General features: G+C 38.9%; 1 protein-coding gene across 6 annotated transcripts; it reads right to left on the reverse strand.

Annotated features, from left to right (window-relative positions):
- Positions 1-1,019: 1,019 nt before the first annotated feature.
- LOC104934087 (E3 ubiquitin-protein ligase TRIM21) lies at positions 1,020-15,440 on the reverse strand. 6 transcript variants are annotated; one of them, XM_027273134.1, is made up of 3 exons: positions 15,310-15,421; positions 13,210-14,795; positions 12,688-13,166 (listed from the first exon to the last, which is right to left on the reverse strand). In XM_027273134.1, exons 1-3 carry the CDS (start codon positions 15,354-15,356, stop codon positions 13,105-13,107), a joined length of 1,695 nt encoding a protein of 564 aa, XP_027128935.1. In that variant the 5' UTR covers positions 15,357-15,421; the 3' UTR covers positions 12,688-13,104. The 6 variants fall into 6 exon arrangements, with proteins under 6 accessions (XP_027128937.1, XP_019123119.1, XP_019123118.2 ...); XM_027273135.1 differs by having other exon boundaries at positions 12,688-13,157; positions 13,201-14,795; XM_027273136.1 differs by lacking the exons at positions 12,688-13,166; positions 13,210-14,795 and adding an exon at positions 1,020-3,241 and having other exon boundaries at positions 15,310-15,410.
- Between the last annotated feature and the right edge of the window lie 189 nt (positions 15,441-15,629).

Consider the following 15,629-nt stretch of genomic DNA (forward strand, 5'->3'; position numbering starts at 1 on the left):
ATATATATATATAATATATATATATATATATATATATATATATATATATAGAGATATAGATATATATATATATATATATATATATATATATAAACTCTGGAGATACATTAAGACCTTAATAGTGAAAAATATGCATAACTATCCTCTTTCCTTCAAAGTTATATTTGTTTTTTATCTATATAATAATAAGGAGGGTACTTTCCCCTATAAAGTATATGGCAACATTTCACAAACCCAAATGTAAATTTCAGAATAAAATTCCATACATATTGTTACACATGTGAAGTAAACAGTATTTTATATTGCTCAGATTAGAAGAATGAAACACTTCACCATAGTTTCTCATGCTTGGAAGGGGAGGTTGCAATGTAAAGATGTAAAAACCTTTTATATATATGTAATATTTCACCCAGATTTTACCCAGATTTGCCTTTCACTCATGATACCAAACCCAAAACTGTTATTTTCAGATGTTACACAACTGATAATGAACTAAATCTTTAGTGAAATTCTTCAATATGTCTGTAGGTCATTGTAAGAGATCTTGATCTCAGTAAGTGTGGAGTAGGGTGATTTTATGGTCAGGTTTTTGTTTCTGGTTTTGTGTTTCATATGTATCACATGGACACACTATATCCTGGTTTGGAAAAATCTGGATATGAATACATGGCTAATAGAGGGAACAACTAGGTTTGTCAAGTAATGCCAGAATTAGGACATTAAACAAACAAAGCTTAACTAACTATCAAACTAACTGTAAATCATATTTATCAGTTTATTTGCCTTATTTGTAGATTCATGGTACCTTAATTTTAACATCATAGTTTAATCTGCTTTCTACTTAAAAAGGAAAGTTGTCTGCACACGACATGGATTTTGCACAAGGAGTAAAGTTATCTTCAACAGTGATTTGTTTGTTTATTTTAATTTTTAATTTTTAATTTTAATAAACATGCTGAAAATGCACAACAGATAATGTTTGGACACGTTAAAAAACACCAAAGCATCTTCTTATTGTGTATGTAATGAAATGTTTTTAATTTAGGAATCTGTAATTCTAATTCTTAGAAACAAGAAACAAGCAAAGGAAGAATGTACAAAACAGTCGTGCTTGCACGCTATATCATACAGAAAGGCTGTGAGAAGAACTGCAGTATCAACGTCACAAAATTAACCCAGACCCTGCTCCACAAACTCCCACACCTTTTCTTCCCATCATCAGACAGGATAAGATCAATCTGTGCTGTTTCAGGATTGAGTACTTCATACTGCTAGTCCTTCTCCAGCCTAGCCTTGGGCAATACGGGTGTGCGTACATCATGTACAGGTCACCAGTCTATGACAGTGCTGACATAGACTGACATAGATTCACATCTACAGGCTTAAACTTTGAATAACATTATATTATATACACTACAGACTATTTAAAATGTGATGAGTGTTGGAGCTTTCAGGTAAACACAAGTCTGAAAACAGCTGATGATGTTTATAGAGCATTCAGAGAACAAAAGGAAAAAAAAACAAATTGATAAGATGATTAAAAAAAACTACAATCTATAAATACCATACAGTGAATCTTTCTGTAAAAAAACTTTTTTTCTACTCTGTGTGGTTGACAGGAGAGATGATCAGGGGGGCAGAGTTTTTACCATCATTATTATGACAAGTTCCAAGGAATGGGTAGAGTTTCTCAGTAAAAGAGCAATCAGTAAATGAATAAATCAGAGCTGCAGCATCAACATCATAAAAAGAGACGAGACCCTCCTCGTAATCCACAAACACACCCACCTTCTCAGGCTTTGACTTCAGAGAAAGACGGACTGAAGGATGATTACAAGCTATGTACTCATTTTTATTCCTTAAACATATCGTCCAGTAACCATACTGAGGGCTCAGAATCATTTTTTCCTTCCTGTTCATTGACTCTCTGGCCACTCCTAAATCCCACTCAGTCTTCCCTTTAACCTGAACCTCATAGTAAAATCTTCCTGAAGAGAAACTCTGCTTTCCTAAGACATGAGCATAAGTATTAAACCTCTCTGGGTTGTCTGGGACATTCTTACTTACATCACCAAATTTAACTTGTTTGCCATCATTAGACAGGATGAGCCAGGGATTTGCTGTATCAGGATCAAGTGTTACATCCACAGCATACTGCTGGACCCTCTTCAGCTTGCTCTCAAGCTTCATCTGTTTACTGAGCATCTCCTCCAGCTGAGCCAAAGCTCTCACTGCAGTTCCCTCATATGAAGGTGGACGGACACTGACTTCTGTCCAGTCCTTGGTGGGTAGAACAATGTTCATGGATGCGAAGCTTTGGAGGAGTTGGAAGTGGTCTTCAGACTGTGAGAGCTGCTGCACCTCAGTGCTCGTCTTCTTCAGCTCAGAGATTTCCTGTTCCAGCTCTTTAATTGAGTATTCTGCCTGTCTCTCAGTCTTTCTCTGCTTCTCTTTGATCATGTCAATAAACTCTGCCTGGCTTCTCTCAACAGACTCCTTCAGAGCGGTGAAGACCTGAACACCATCTGCTATCTCTCTGTCTGCATCTTCCTGACTGAGCTCCACTGAGCGTTTGAGCTCCTGAATCTTCAATTGTCTCTTCTGGATCATCTGATGAATTTCAGTATCTTTCTTTACCAGCTCTGTCTTCTTTACTTCATATTCCTCTTTTAGAGGAATGACATCATGTGTCTTGTGGTCTGAAAGGGTGCAGAGGATGCAGACACACATCTGGTCAGTCTTACAGAACAGATCCAGCAGTTTATCATGCTTCTTACACATCCTGCCTTCCAGGTTGTCCACAGGGTCGATCAGCTGATGTCTTTTCAGACCTGGCTTTGTCAGATGAGGCTCCAGGTGAGTCTCACAGTAGGAGGATAGACACACCAGGCAAGACTTCATGGCTTTCAGTTTGGTTCCAGTGCAGTCTTCACAGGGAACCTCTCCTGGTTTGGAAACCTGTTGCTCTGATCTAATGCTGGTTTTCTGTTGAGCTGACTGTCTGAACTGAGCAGCCATCTCAGAGATGAAACTATTGACCCGCAGGTCAGGTCTCATGTTGAAAACCTCTTTACAGTTGGGACACTGACACTGGACATTAATATTCCAGTGTTCAGTGATGCAGCTTTTACAAAAGTTGTGTCCACATGGTGTGCTGACTGGATCAGTGAACACATCCAGACAGATGGAGCACAGAAACTGATCCTCAGTCAGCAGACAGCTGGCAGCAGACATATCTTCACTGTGAAGACAAAAAGTGTGAAAAAACAAAACTGTAATACAAATATTTTGATTATTTCTTTTCAAAATAATACGAAAATAAAAGACAGACAAAATATACAAAAGTTAATGCAACAGGTTGATGTGGCTGTTAGTATTGATATAATCTCACACTTAAATTAATACATTTCCCAAGTGATCATTTTGTCAGCATGAATTAGTTGTCATGGTAACAGCCTTAATTAAATATATAAACAATATAAAAACATTAACCAAATGTGACTACAGGTCTACAATGTAATGTGTTAGCTAGTGTTGTTTCACTGTTATAGGATCTAAAATCATTTAGTGATTGGGGCAGATATGACGTGACAACCAGCACATCACACTTTAATATTAAAATGGACCTCAGTGGAAAATGACTATGGCCCTGAGTGTAACCTGTTGAAGTGGTTTGACTTCATACCATTTGTGACACAGCAAATATTATCAGATGTCCCCAGTTAATTAAACTGAATAATACATGTTGTACATCTCATTGCTTATTTCTCAATGTACAGTATTTTTCTTTAGATGTTAATTTAATATGAATTGGTCAGAGCAAACTAAGGAAAATGTGTTTTTTTGTTGTTGTTGTTGTTAATCTTGTTGACTCTCCATTCCAGGGTGAACTGGAGAAGCAGCCTGTCAGAGTATATACAGTATGTGGAGAATAGGAGAACATGGGCTGGGTTTGGTTTTCAGTTTTTGTATGCTATGTGAAGAGCAGCACCCTAACATTTCATTTGTTAAATTATATTTTTTTTGTTTGGTGACTAATAATGAAAGCTGTCAACCTGTTTCCTGCAAACCTCCTAGCAAGCATGATGGTTTCTGGTCTTCCTTGCTACCCTGCACCTCTCACAGCAAACACTGCTGTGTGTAACAGCTGTAACAGCTGTGAAAATGAGAAATGTTATGGCTTTATAGACAATAAAACTAAATACTGTACTGTTTCAAATTACAGGAAACAGGTTGGACAAGTTGGTAAATTAGCTAAAGTTAGCTGTGACTGCATTCTGTCTAACCTTCACTAGACAGATTTCAGTCACTGGGTAATTACTAAATATTTAGTCAGTATATTTTGTCTTTGTAGCGTAGTGTACTCACCAGTGTTTGGCAGAGATTCTGTTGTTTTGTTGAGAAAAACCTGATGGATTCAGTTGAATCTTTCTTTAGAGAAACTCGATGGCACTCTGCTGTCTCACTCAAACAAACTTTCAGTTTCATTTGTGGAAATATGACATTGAAGCTCCTCCTCGCAGTGTAACACTGTCAGGTTTTACTGCCTCACTGTGAAACACCTTGGCAGAGCTTTGGAACAAGATGAATGATTACTTTTTGGGTTTTTTTTAAATACAGCAGCCACAGAAACAGTAAAACATAATATGCAAGATATTTAAGAGCATGTATCTGTATGTAACATTTGGATGAACAAAATATTCTGTCTGCTTCCCTGTAAAAAGTATGACATATGTCATTCACAGCTGGAAACAGAGTGACAAATTGTAAAATGGGTTAATAACACAGTGCAAATGTTTTTACTCAGGATTCAGTAACACTGAGTGACACTTTCTAAATTTGTTTTATATTGTTCATAATTTATTATTTTCTTTCAGAACATATATATACTGTACATACATACAATTAGATATAAATTTTCAACTGATGTAGGCAGAGACTGTGACAGACTGGATATTAGAATGTTAGAATAATATGTTTTTCGTTTTTGAAAATTAGACAATCAGTGTGTTTTTTAACACCTTATCTATTACCACTTGTTATTACCACTAAATAATATAGAAGACACATATCAGACAATTAGAATAAATCTGTTTATATAATATATTTTTAACTTGTGGAGCTTGCATTTTCTGCCCGTGTCTGTGTGAGTTCTCTCCGGGTACTCCAGTTTCCTCCCACAGTACAAAAACATGCACTTAACAGGTTAGTTGGCGACTCTAAATTGTCCGTAGGTGTGAATGTGAGTGTGAATGGTTGTATGGTTTAATGGTGTACTCTGACTCTCGCCCAAAGTCAGCTGGGATATCACATTCAGTTCAAATTTTCAATGGAGTGATATATTCCCAGAAACCAACCAACCCTTTTACAAAATGACAGCAAAACAGTGAGACAGAGATCTGCAAATACATGCTGTATATTGGGTCATTAGGCTATAAAACTCCTTTTACAGACCCCACAACAATCCTACAATCAGTCTAAAGTTGAGCTCAGTCTTTTTTAATGTTTTGACAAAAAATACAACTATAGAATGGGTCAAAGTAAAAGTATTTATTGTGAAGTGTCATTTTCACTGAGTAGGTATTATATACTGTACTAGGAGCATGTTCTCATGTGGCCACAGGATGCAGTTTGTTATCACCTCCACTAGATGGCATCCTCAGATGTCACATATTCTCTATAAACTAGTAACACTGTTTTAATGTTCACATGAGCTGCTCCAACAAAAGTCAGACCATAAATAACATTATCTTACACTACCAACTATCTCAGATATTACAGAGCATTGGAGCAGGTTGCTTTACTTTTTCAGTACTGTGGCAGCAGAAACGCACTACTCCCACTCAAATGAATGGAAAACCTCCATTTTAACTGCAGCGCTAAATTTGGTCTGAAACCAGCCTGGCATGCACTATCCCAAAGAGACGGGCAAACATATCATAACATTATCATTATTCCAGATGACACTGGATACACTAGTATCTAAAGGCATAAAATTGACTTGGGGATATAAACTGTAAGAGACAGCTAAGTTTAGGCAACGCATTCATCTTAAGTGTGTTTATTCAAGCAGCAAAGAAGAGCTAGTCATCGAGTATTTAGGATTCTGTTCTACCTGAGTTACCAGTAGAGTAAAAATTTCTCACAATAACTCAGAAACCCCACCAGCCCCGCCAGACTTAGTTTACTTGCTCAGATTTTGCCATTTCCCTTTGTTTATGTGCTTATAAATGATTCTACATGTGTGGATATGCTACATAGTTAATTTGTTTCGCTTTTGTCTGTTTTTATGGCCGGAAGTTTGAATGGTGATAGTTTTCTGTTGGCAGTAGCATTTGCGACTGTTTCATTCATCACAGGCAGGAATTATGATAGCTGTTCCCAGGGGAGTAGAAATCATTTTAGCTGCATATTCCACGAACCAGAAAGGAATAACAACTGCTGCTTCCGTGGCAAAATCAGCATTTCCGGCTCAATGTTCGGTGGCACAAGCAGTGATTGCAGTGTTCTTTTTCTTGATGCAACATATTGGCCAGGCTGTAAAATGTATCCTTGCTTTTCTTATGGTTTTGTTCATAATCGCACTTAAACTCATTTTCACACAAACTCAGGTAGTTACATATTTTTGGATGCATTTCATCTCAGGGATAGGCTGCCACCTATTCAATCCAATATAGGATACTGCATCATACATCCATTATCCAGTCACCTGACAGCGAGACACTTTGCAGCCCTTACCTTCCCTGTCTTCCTGGGAGAAGCAGTATGGCTGGCACTGCTGGCTCATCAAATCAGTGTGTTGTCTGAATAGTGTCTTATTTGGGCTTTTGTGTGGGTGTTCCCTGAGTGCTCCAGTTTCTCCCACAACAATTGACCGTAACAAGAACAAAAAAAACAAACAAACAACAACAACAAAAAAACATAATTATAATATGCTCCATTTTCTCCTACAACAATTTAATTTAACTTAAAATCAGCAGAAAATAAATACTAATAACAAAATCAACAAATAAATAATTATTTGAATATTTGTGACAGCAAATTATTAAAAAGTCGTTTCAAGTAGTATTGGAATCTCTTCAGTCTTTTCCTGAGGTTGAAGCTCTGTTGTCCATTTAATTTGTTAGTTTTTGGGCATATTGTGTTTTTGTTTTGTTTGATGAACTTTGTTTGGTGGCTACATTTTCTAAGACATATCTGCTCTGACTCAGCCACGCCGGCAAAATCTATCCCATTATGATCAGATATGACACAAAACATCATCAAAGTGAACAGTGAAAACTGAGAAATCCCCCTTACTGACTTTCCTACACAGGACGATTTCTACACAGTTCTTGGCAGAGCAAATTTAGAATGTTCCTGGTTCCCTTCAGCAAACCATTAAATTTCATGTCTTTCCAGCTGAGATGCTCAGTGATAGTAAAAAACATACTGCACAACAACATACTCTCAAACTTTGCATTATCTGGCTGGGATAAATAAGGAGCTCAATAGCTCTTTTGTCTAGCTGGTGTTGATGTGAAAATAGTTGAGATTGTACCAGCTGACAAAGTCTGTAAAGACCTCTCTGTATTTCTGCTCACTTCCTTCTGATACACGTCCAACGAAGGCTGCATGACCAGAGAACTTCTGGAGGTGACAGCTGTCACAGTTTTGTCTGAAGGCTGGAGAGAAAAAGAGAGATAGGGGCCTCGATGCTCTAAATCACCACATAAGACCCACCGTCATGAAGCCTCACATACTGTGGTCTATTGGTTAGTTGATAGTCCACTCAGCCAGGTGGTGGTCAACTCCAGCCCTTCTAGCTTCCCACTCTGTAATAATATATATGCACTATACATCATGAATAAACATAGACTTATTACACTGAATGATGTTTATCTTTTTTTTAAGAATCTAATGTTTTTTTCTACTCTGTGTGATTGACAGGAGAGATGATGAGAGGGGCGTCATTTTTACAAGGACTAAAGTATGGATAGAGTTTCTCATTGAAGGGGCAGCCAGTAAAAGAGTAAATCAGAGCTGCAGCATCAACATCATAAAAGGAAACCAGACCCTCTTCATAATCCACAAACACCCCCACCTTCTCAGGCTTTGACTTCAGAGAAAGATGTACTGAAGGGCGAGTACGAGCTTTGTACTCATTGTCATTCCTCAAACATATTGTCCAGTAACCATACTGAGGCCTCAGCCTCATTTTTCCCCTCCTGTTGATCGACTCTCTGGCCACTCCTAAATCCCAGTCAGTCTTTCCTTTAACCTGAACCTCATAGTAAAATCTTCCTGAAGAGAAACACTGCTTTCCTAAGAGACAGGAAGAATCAAATCTCTTTGGGTTGTCTGTGAGATTCTGTTTTACATCACCACAGTTAACTTGTTTACCATCATCAGACAGGATGAGCCAGGGATTTGCTGTATCAGGATCAAGTGTTACATCCACAGCATACTGCTGGACCCTCTTCAGCTCACCCTCAAACAGGTTCTTCATCTGTTTACTGAGCCTCTCCTCCAATTGGTTCACAGCTCTCATCACAATTCCCTCATATGAAGATGGACAGACGCTGACTTCTGTCCAGTCCTTGGTGGGTGGAACAGTGTTCAGTGACAGGAAGCTTTGGAGGAGTTGGAAGTGGTCTTCAGACTGTGAGAGCTGCTCCACCTTGGTGCTTCTCCTCTTCAGCTCAGAGATTTCCTGTTCCAGCTCTTTAATTAATTCTTCTGCCTGGCTCTCTGTCTTTTTCTGCTTCTCTTTGATTGTGTCAATAAACTCAGCCTGGCTTCTCTCAACAGACTCCTTAAAAGTGGTGAAGACCTGAACACCATCTTCTATCTCTCTGTCTGCATCTTCCTGACTGAGCTCCACAGTTTGCCTGATCTCCTGAATCTTCAGTCGTCTCTTCTGGATCATCTGATGAATTTCATCCTCAGTCTTCTCCAGCTCAGACTTCTTTTCTTTAAATTCTTTTCTTAGAGAAACAACATCATGTGTCTCATGGTCTGAAGCCGTGCAGAGCATGCAGACACACATCTGGTCAGTCTTACAGAACAGATCCAGCAGTTTATCATGCTTCATACACATCCTGCTTTCCAGGTTGTCCACAGGGTCGATCAGCTGATGTCTTTTCAGACCTGGCTTTGTCAGATGAGGCTCCAGGTGAGTCTCACAGTAGGAGGATAGACACACCAGGCAAGACTTCATGGCCTTCAGTTTTGGTGCAGTGCAGTAGTCACAGGAAACTTCACCTGGTTTGGAAACCTGTTGCTCTGATCTGCTGCTGGTTTTCTGTTGAGCAGCCATTTCAGAGATGAAAGTATTGACCTGCAGGTCAGGTCTCGTGTTGAAAACCTCTTTACAGTTGGGACACTGACACTGGACATTAATATTCCAGTGTTCAGTGATGCAGCTTTTACAGAAGTTGTGTCCACATGGTGTGCTAACTGGATCATTGAACACATCCAGACAGATGGAGCACAGAAACTGATCTTTCAGGCAGCTGGCAGCAGACATATCTTCACTCTGAGGACAAAGAGTGTGTAATTGCATCTTTATATTAAAATTATTTTATAACATTTAACTATGATAGCATAGCTCAAAGACTGCAACAAGGAGGGAGACAACACAAGGTAGTGGTGTAGAGAAAATAGATTAAAAGCATGTATGGCTGGGTGTTTGGAGAGAATGCAACAGGAAAACACACTTTAGTCATGCTAGAGCCAGAACCAGAGCTACAGTTGATAAGTTATTGCATGAGCTGCTGCTTGGTGATAGGCACTCAATTGCTGATCCCTTTGCTTGTACTGGTCTTACCTGCCCTTCGACTACTACCTTCCCAAGATAGGTGACAGTCACCTTTGGAAAGTCACACTATGCTGAGTTAAGCATCAGGCATGTGTCATGCAGATGTTTTAAGAGCTTCCTGATGCGATGGACTTGATCTTCATCGCTGTAAATCACTACATCATCCAAATACACAACATACACATCACTCCTTGGAAATGCCCAAAAAAACACTCCAAATTACACAGCATCTCCGAGTTTTGTTTAGTTGGCCCTGCAACCTGCTCTCATCAGCCACAACAACAGCATCTTTCTCAGGTCCAAAATAATCAGACAAATACCTTGCAGTGCCTTTCAGTCCCCTGAACTTTGTCCCTGTGCGCTGTACAGTGGCTGTCTACTGCCCCATATACTTAGAATGGATTAAATGCAGAGAATTCATTTCACTGTGTTATACAGTGTATGATTATGTATGTAAGAGGAGGTCCAAAGCGAGAGAGGATGATGCTACAGAGAGCAGAGAATCAGATACAATAAATGTGCAGAAGATGGAAACCGTTGTTCTGGACTGCAGAAAATTTTAACTATTTCACGGCCAGTGATGATAATGGCTATAGCTCTGAGTATAAGTGAGTCTGAGTGGAGTTTAATTTCTTACCATTTGTGACACAGTGAACATTATCAGCTGTCCTGTCTTACACAGGCAGACAGCAGCAACTATAGTTAAACAGTTAGGTTGAGAAAAAAAGGATCAAGGTTCGAAGGCTATTGGGTGTAACAGAAATAAAAGTTCTGCAACGTCAATTTTATGACTTTATAGGCTATAAATAAAAGTTGTTAGGTAATACCACATACTGTACTTTGAACATTTGGAAGTGCACTGAAGCTAGGCTAGTTAGCTTTTACCTGTACCTGTCGATTTGGTGTTACCTTTTCTTTTATTTGTTATGGTTGGATTTGGCAACTTCGTTATATATGTGCAGTATAATAAACTCAACCTCTAAGATGTTCACACAACAACGTTTATTTATTTTTTATTACAGCAGTCTGAAAAAAGTGGGTAAATTAGATTAAACTAAAGCTAGCTGTGACTGTATTCAGTCTAACTACTGTTTAGTCACTGTTTGATCTTTACTTCTGTTTTTAAGTAGCAAACTCCTTGTCTTCATTGAAAACGTCACATTCAATCTCAGTTTTGACTAAATATTTAGTTAGTGTATTTTGTCTTTGTAGTGCAGTGTACTCACCAGTGTTTGGCAGAGGTTCTGCTGTTTTATTGAGAAAAAACTTGACAGATTCAGTTGAAGTTTCCTTTAGCGAGAAACAGTGACTTGTCTGTACCAGAGCTCTGCGGTTGTTCAGACAAACTTTCAGTTTAACTGGAAGAAACGTGACAGTGAATGTTTTTTCCTTCAGTGTTGCTCCTCCTCTCAGTGTAGCTCTTTATCGTGGCTGCAGCAAGGCGCTAGTACTTATCTTACACACTGACTGGCAGAGACCCACAATCAACCCACTAGATTACACAGGTTATCCAAGGCTACCCTCCTTTATCAACATTAAGAATAATATATCATAAGCCACAACTTTCCGTTCCTTTGTTTGATATAATTAGTTTAACAAGCTTTAAAATTATGAAATGTATTATTCTCTAAGCCCTTCCTACGCAAATAGAGCCAACAGTACCATCAGTCAACCAATGTATATGTATATATAGATATAAAGGTTTACCACCTGTCTATCTATGCTCGTGTTGTATTCACTACCGGAGCCTCTCCTGCTCTCAACCTTTTGAACCTCCTTCCTCGCCACCACCTGAAGACCCCCAGTTATGTCTAACCACTATAGGCTATTATAACAATCAACACTTTTTTTTTCTTTTTTTTTTTACTGATTTTGGTCTCCTGGACTGTGTTTTGCATTTCTAACAAAAGTAGACTTAGCTAATTTTTTTTTTTCAACTTGGGTTGTATTGTCAGAGCTCTGGCCACTGTTTGTAAATTATAATATTGTCCTACTCAAAGTAACTATACAAATATCTAACGTAATAACATAACTAAAAGAGGTTCAATAGAGGTCCCTAATGTTATGACTGTGGTCATATTTTTTTGTAGTCTGCTGTGTGTGTTTGTGTGCCCTGTATTTTTTGTTGTCAATTCCATATGTAAATAGGGATGTGCCAACCCCTGGAGATGACTGGAGTGTTTCCAGCCCCTAGCCTGTGATTGGCCGCAGCCGGCAACCACCTGAGATATAAAGAGCCAAGATGGCCAACCAGCACTTCCTCATCATTCCCCTCTCCCAATCAGCCACATGTCCTTTGTTGAAATCCATTGTGTGATATTGCTAAGTTTTTGTTTTGAAAGTAGGGGTAGACTGCCATTTTGTGTTGATCTTGTTTTCTCCTGTTTGTTAGTTAGGAAGGTAAGTCGATTGTCATTTGTTTTCTGAGCGTAGTGATTTATTTTCCAGAGATTTGTTGTTTGTTGTTCTGGCCATGGTCCACCCTGAAGTTGATACCTTAGTTGTAGTTATTTGATCTCTAAGTTTTGTAAAAAAATAATTTCCTTTTTCTATATAAAACTTGTAAGTGGCTATTTGGGACTCGGAAGATTGGGACCCTTTCTTGTTATGCTCTAGGTACCCATAGACTGGGGCGTAACACTATCAGTTATTTGAATAAAACAACTTTCTTTGTTAAGAACAAAGTTAAACAAAGGTTGAATTAAATTGTTTTAGTATAATGTAATTCAAGAGAGGGGGTAGTGGACCTCACTGAAGTGAATGCACGTTTAAGCTCACTTTCATCTTTAGTGGATAGGATAGGATAGCATTCTTAGCAGATACTTTATAATTAGAATTTGATTATGTTGTTGTATGAAATAATGACATTTGCAGTATAGAGTGGTGTTGAAATAAGAATTTTTAATAAGTTTCAAATAACAAGAAAATTGTCACAATAACGAAAAGAATATTATCTTGTAACACAAAAAGGATCTTCTGAGTTTCTCAGATGTAACTTATTCTCTATAAACAAGTAACACTGCTTGAGTGTTTGTATCAGCTGCTGAAATGCAACTCAGCCTCGAAGGCTGTTAAAAAATAATTTGAATAAATATGACTACATTAGATAATACCAATAAGTGCTGTAATATTGTTGAGCTGTAGTTAGTAGTGATGGGACACCAAAACATAAAAACATTTACAGAAACAAAAGGGGAAAATGCATCTGAAACAACAATACACCATACAACACCAGTGAACATATATTTACATTATATTAATTACATTACATGGCAAATCTTTCTGTGTGAAATCAAATGGGTGTTTTATTCAGTGTGATTGACAGGAAAGATGATCAGAGGGGCAGAGTTTTTACCACCATAATTAGGACTGGATGATCAGAGGGGCAGAGTTTTTACCACCATAATTAGGACTGGGACCAAAGCATGGGTGCAATTTCTCAGTGAAGGAGCAGCCAGTAAAGGAGTAGATCAGAGCTGCAGCATCAACATCATAAAAAGAGACCAGACCCTCTTCATAATCCACAAACACTCCCACCTTATCAGGCTTCGATTTCAGAGAGAGACAGACTCCAGGACCAGCAAGAGCTTCGTACACATTGTCATTTCTCAAACATATCATCCAGTAACCATTCTGGGGGCTTGCAGTGATTTTTCCCTTCCTGTTGATCGACTCTCTGGCTACCCCTAAATCCCAGTCACTCTTCCCTTTAACCTGGACCTCATAGTAAAATCTTCCTGAAGAGAAACTCTCCTTTCCTAAGACACTAGTACAATAGGAAAATCTCCTTGAGTGGTCCTGGAGATTCTTTTTTACATTACTATCAAGCACTTGTTTGCAATCATTAGACAGGATGAGCCAGGGATTGGCTGTATCAGGATCGAGTGTCACATCTACTGCATACTGCTGGACCCTCTTCAGCTCAGTCTGAAACAGCTTTTTGATCTGTTTATTGAGCATCTCCGAAAGTTGATTCACAGCTCGCATCACAGTTCCCTCGTATGAAGGTGGACGGACGCTGACTTCTGTCCAGTCCTTGGTGGGTAGAACAATGTTCATGGATGTGAAACTTTGGAGGAGGTGGAGGTGGTCTTCAGACTGTGAGACCTGCTGCACCTCAGAGCTCATCTTCTTCAGCTCAGAGATTTCCTGTTCCAGCTCTTTAATTGAGTATTCTGCCTGTCTCTCTGTCTTTCTCTGCTTCTCTTTGATCATGTCAATAAACTCTGCCTGGCTTCTCTCAACAGACTCCTTCAGAGTGGTGAAGACCTGAACACCATCTGCTATCTCTCTGTCTGCATCTTCCTGACTGAGCTCCACTGAGCGTTTGATCTCCTGAATCTTCAGTTGTCTCTTCTGGATCATCTGTTGAATTTCAGTATCTTTCTTGCCGAGTGCTGTCTTCTTTTCTTTACATTCCTCTTTCAGAGGAACAAAATTATGTGCCTTGTGGTCTGAAGCCGTGCAGAGCATGCAGACACACATCTGGTCAGTCTTACAGAACAGATCCAGCAGTTTATCGTGCTTCATACACATCCTGCCTTCCAGGTTGTCCACAGGGTCGATCAGCTGATGTCTTTTCAGACCTGGCTTTGTCAGATGAGGCTCCAGGTGAGTCTCACAGTAGGAGGATAGACACACCAGGCAAGACTTCATGGCCTTCAGTTTTGGTGCAGTGCAGAATTCACAGGGAACCTCTCCTGGTTTGGAAACCTGTTGCTCTGATCTAATGCTGGTTTTCTGTTGAGCTGACTGTCTGAACTGAACAGCCATCTCAGAGATGAAACTATTGACCCGCAGGTCAGGTCTCGTGTTGAAAACCTCTTTACAGTTGGGACACTGACACTGGACATTAATATTCCAGTGTTCAGTGATACATGTTTTACAGAAGTTGTGTCCACATGGTGTGCTGACTGGATCACTGAACACATCCAGACAGATGGGGCACAGAAACGGATCTTCAGTCAGCAGACAGCTGGCAGCAGACATATCTTCACTGTGATAACAAAAAGTGTGAAAAAACAAAACTGTAATTGCATTAAAAACAGTCTTTGATAACATTTAAGACATCCTGAAATCTGACTAACCAAACTAAAGCCCACATTTACAATATAGCTGAACATGGGAATAGATTCAAACATATCTGTTGGTGTGTTCATTGCTAGCGAAATACTGTATCTAGCCAGTATTTAGTGTTCATTTCAGGACTTTGGACACGGTCTATGGGTTTCCCCCACCATCAGAAACATGTATGGTAATCTCCTGTCATTGCCCTAGACTAAACAGTGCAAAGTGGCTGTCCACTGCTTCATATACTTAGAATGGGTTAAACTTCTTTATATATGTGTGTGTGGTATAATAAACGCATCAGCATTCATTTTTCAACTACAATAAACTAAAATAAGGGGGTAAATTAGATTAAACTAAAGCTAGCTGAACTGCTAGAACAGACATAAGAAAATGTCACATTAAGTCTTTGACTAAATATTTAGATAGTGCAGTGTACTCACCAGTGTTTGGCAGAGATTCTGCTGTTTTCTTGATAAACACCTGACATTTAGTTGAAGTTTCCTTTAGAGAGAAACAGAGACTTGTCTCTACTGCAGTTTTGTTGAGTCACTCAGACAAACTTTCACTTTCATCTTGAGGAAATGTGACTGTGACCTCCTTCAGTGTTGCTCCTCCCCTCAGTGTATTTTAGTGCCTCATCACTCGACAGAGCTTTGGAACAAGAAGAGTTTTTCCTTTTTATTTTTTCCTTTACTACAATCAAAACAATCATCTTTTCTTTATGTGACAGATGTATTACTGAACATATTATAGGTGGGAA

This window comes from Larimichthys crocea, chromosome XXI, assembly GCF_000972845.2.
Source record: "Larimichthys crocea isolate SSNF chromosome XXI, L_crocea_2.0, whole genome shotgun sequence".
Taxonomy (NCBI): domain Eukaryota; kingdom Metazoa; phylum Chordata; class Actinopteri; family Sciaenidae; genus Larimichthys; species Larimichthys crocea.

Coding starts and splice junctions, on each gene's coding strand:
- LOC104934087 (XM_027273134.1), bottom strand. CDS start 15,356: ATGTCAGGTGTTTATCAAGAAAACAGCAGAATCTCTGCCAAACACTG. Junction 14,796..15,309: donor AGAATCTCTGCCAAACACTG/GTGAGTACACTG, acceptor TTGTTATCACAG/TGAAGATATGTCTGCTGCCA. Junction 13,167..13,209: donor CCCATGCTTTGGTCCCAGTC/CTAATTATGGTG, acceptor GATCATCCAGTC/CTAATTATGGTGGTAAAAAC.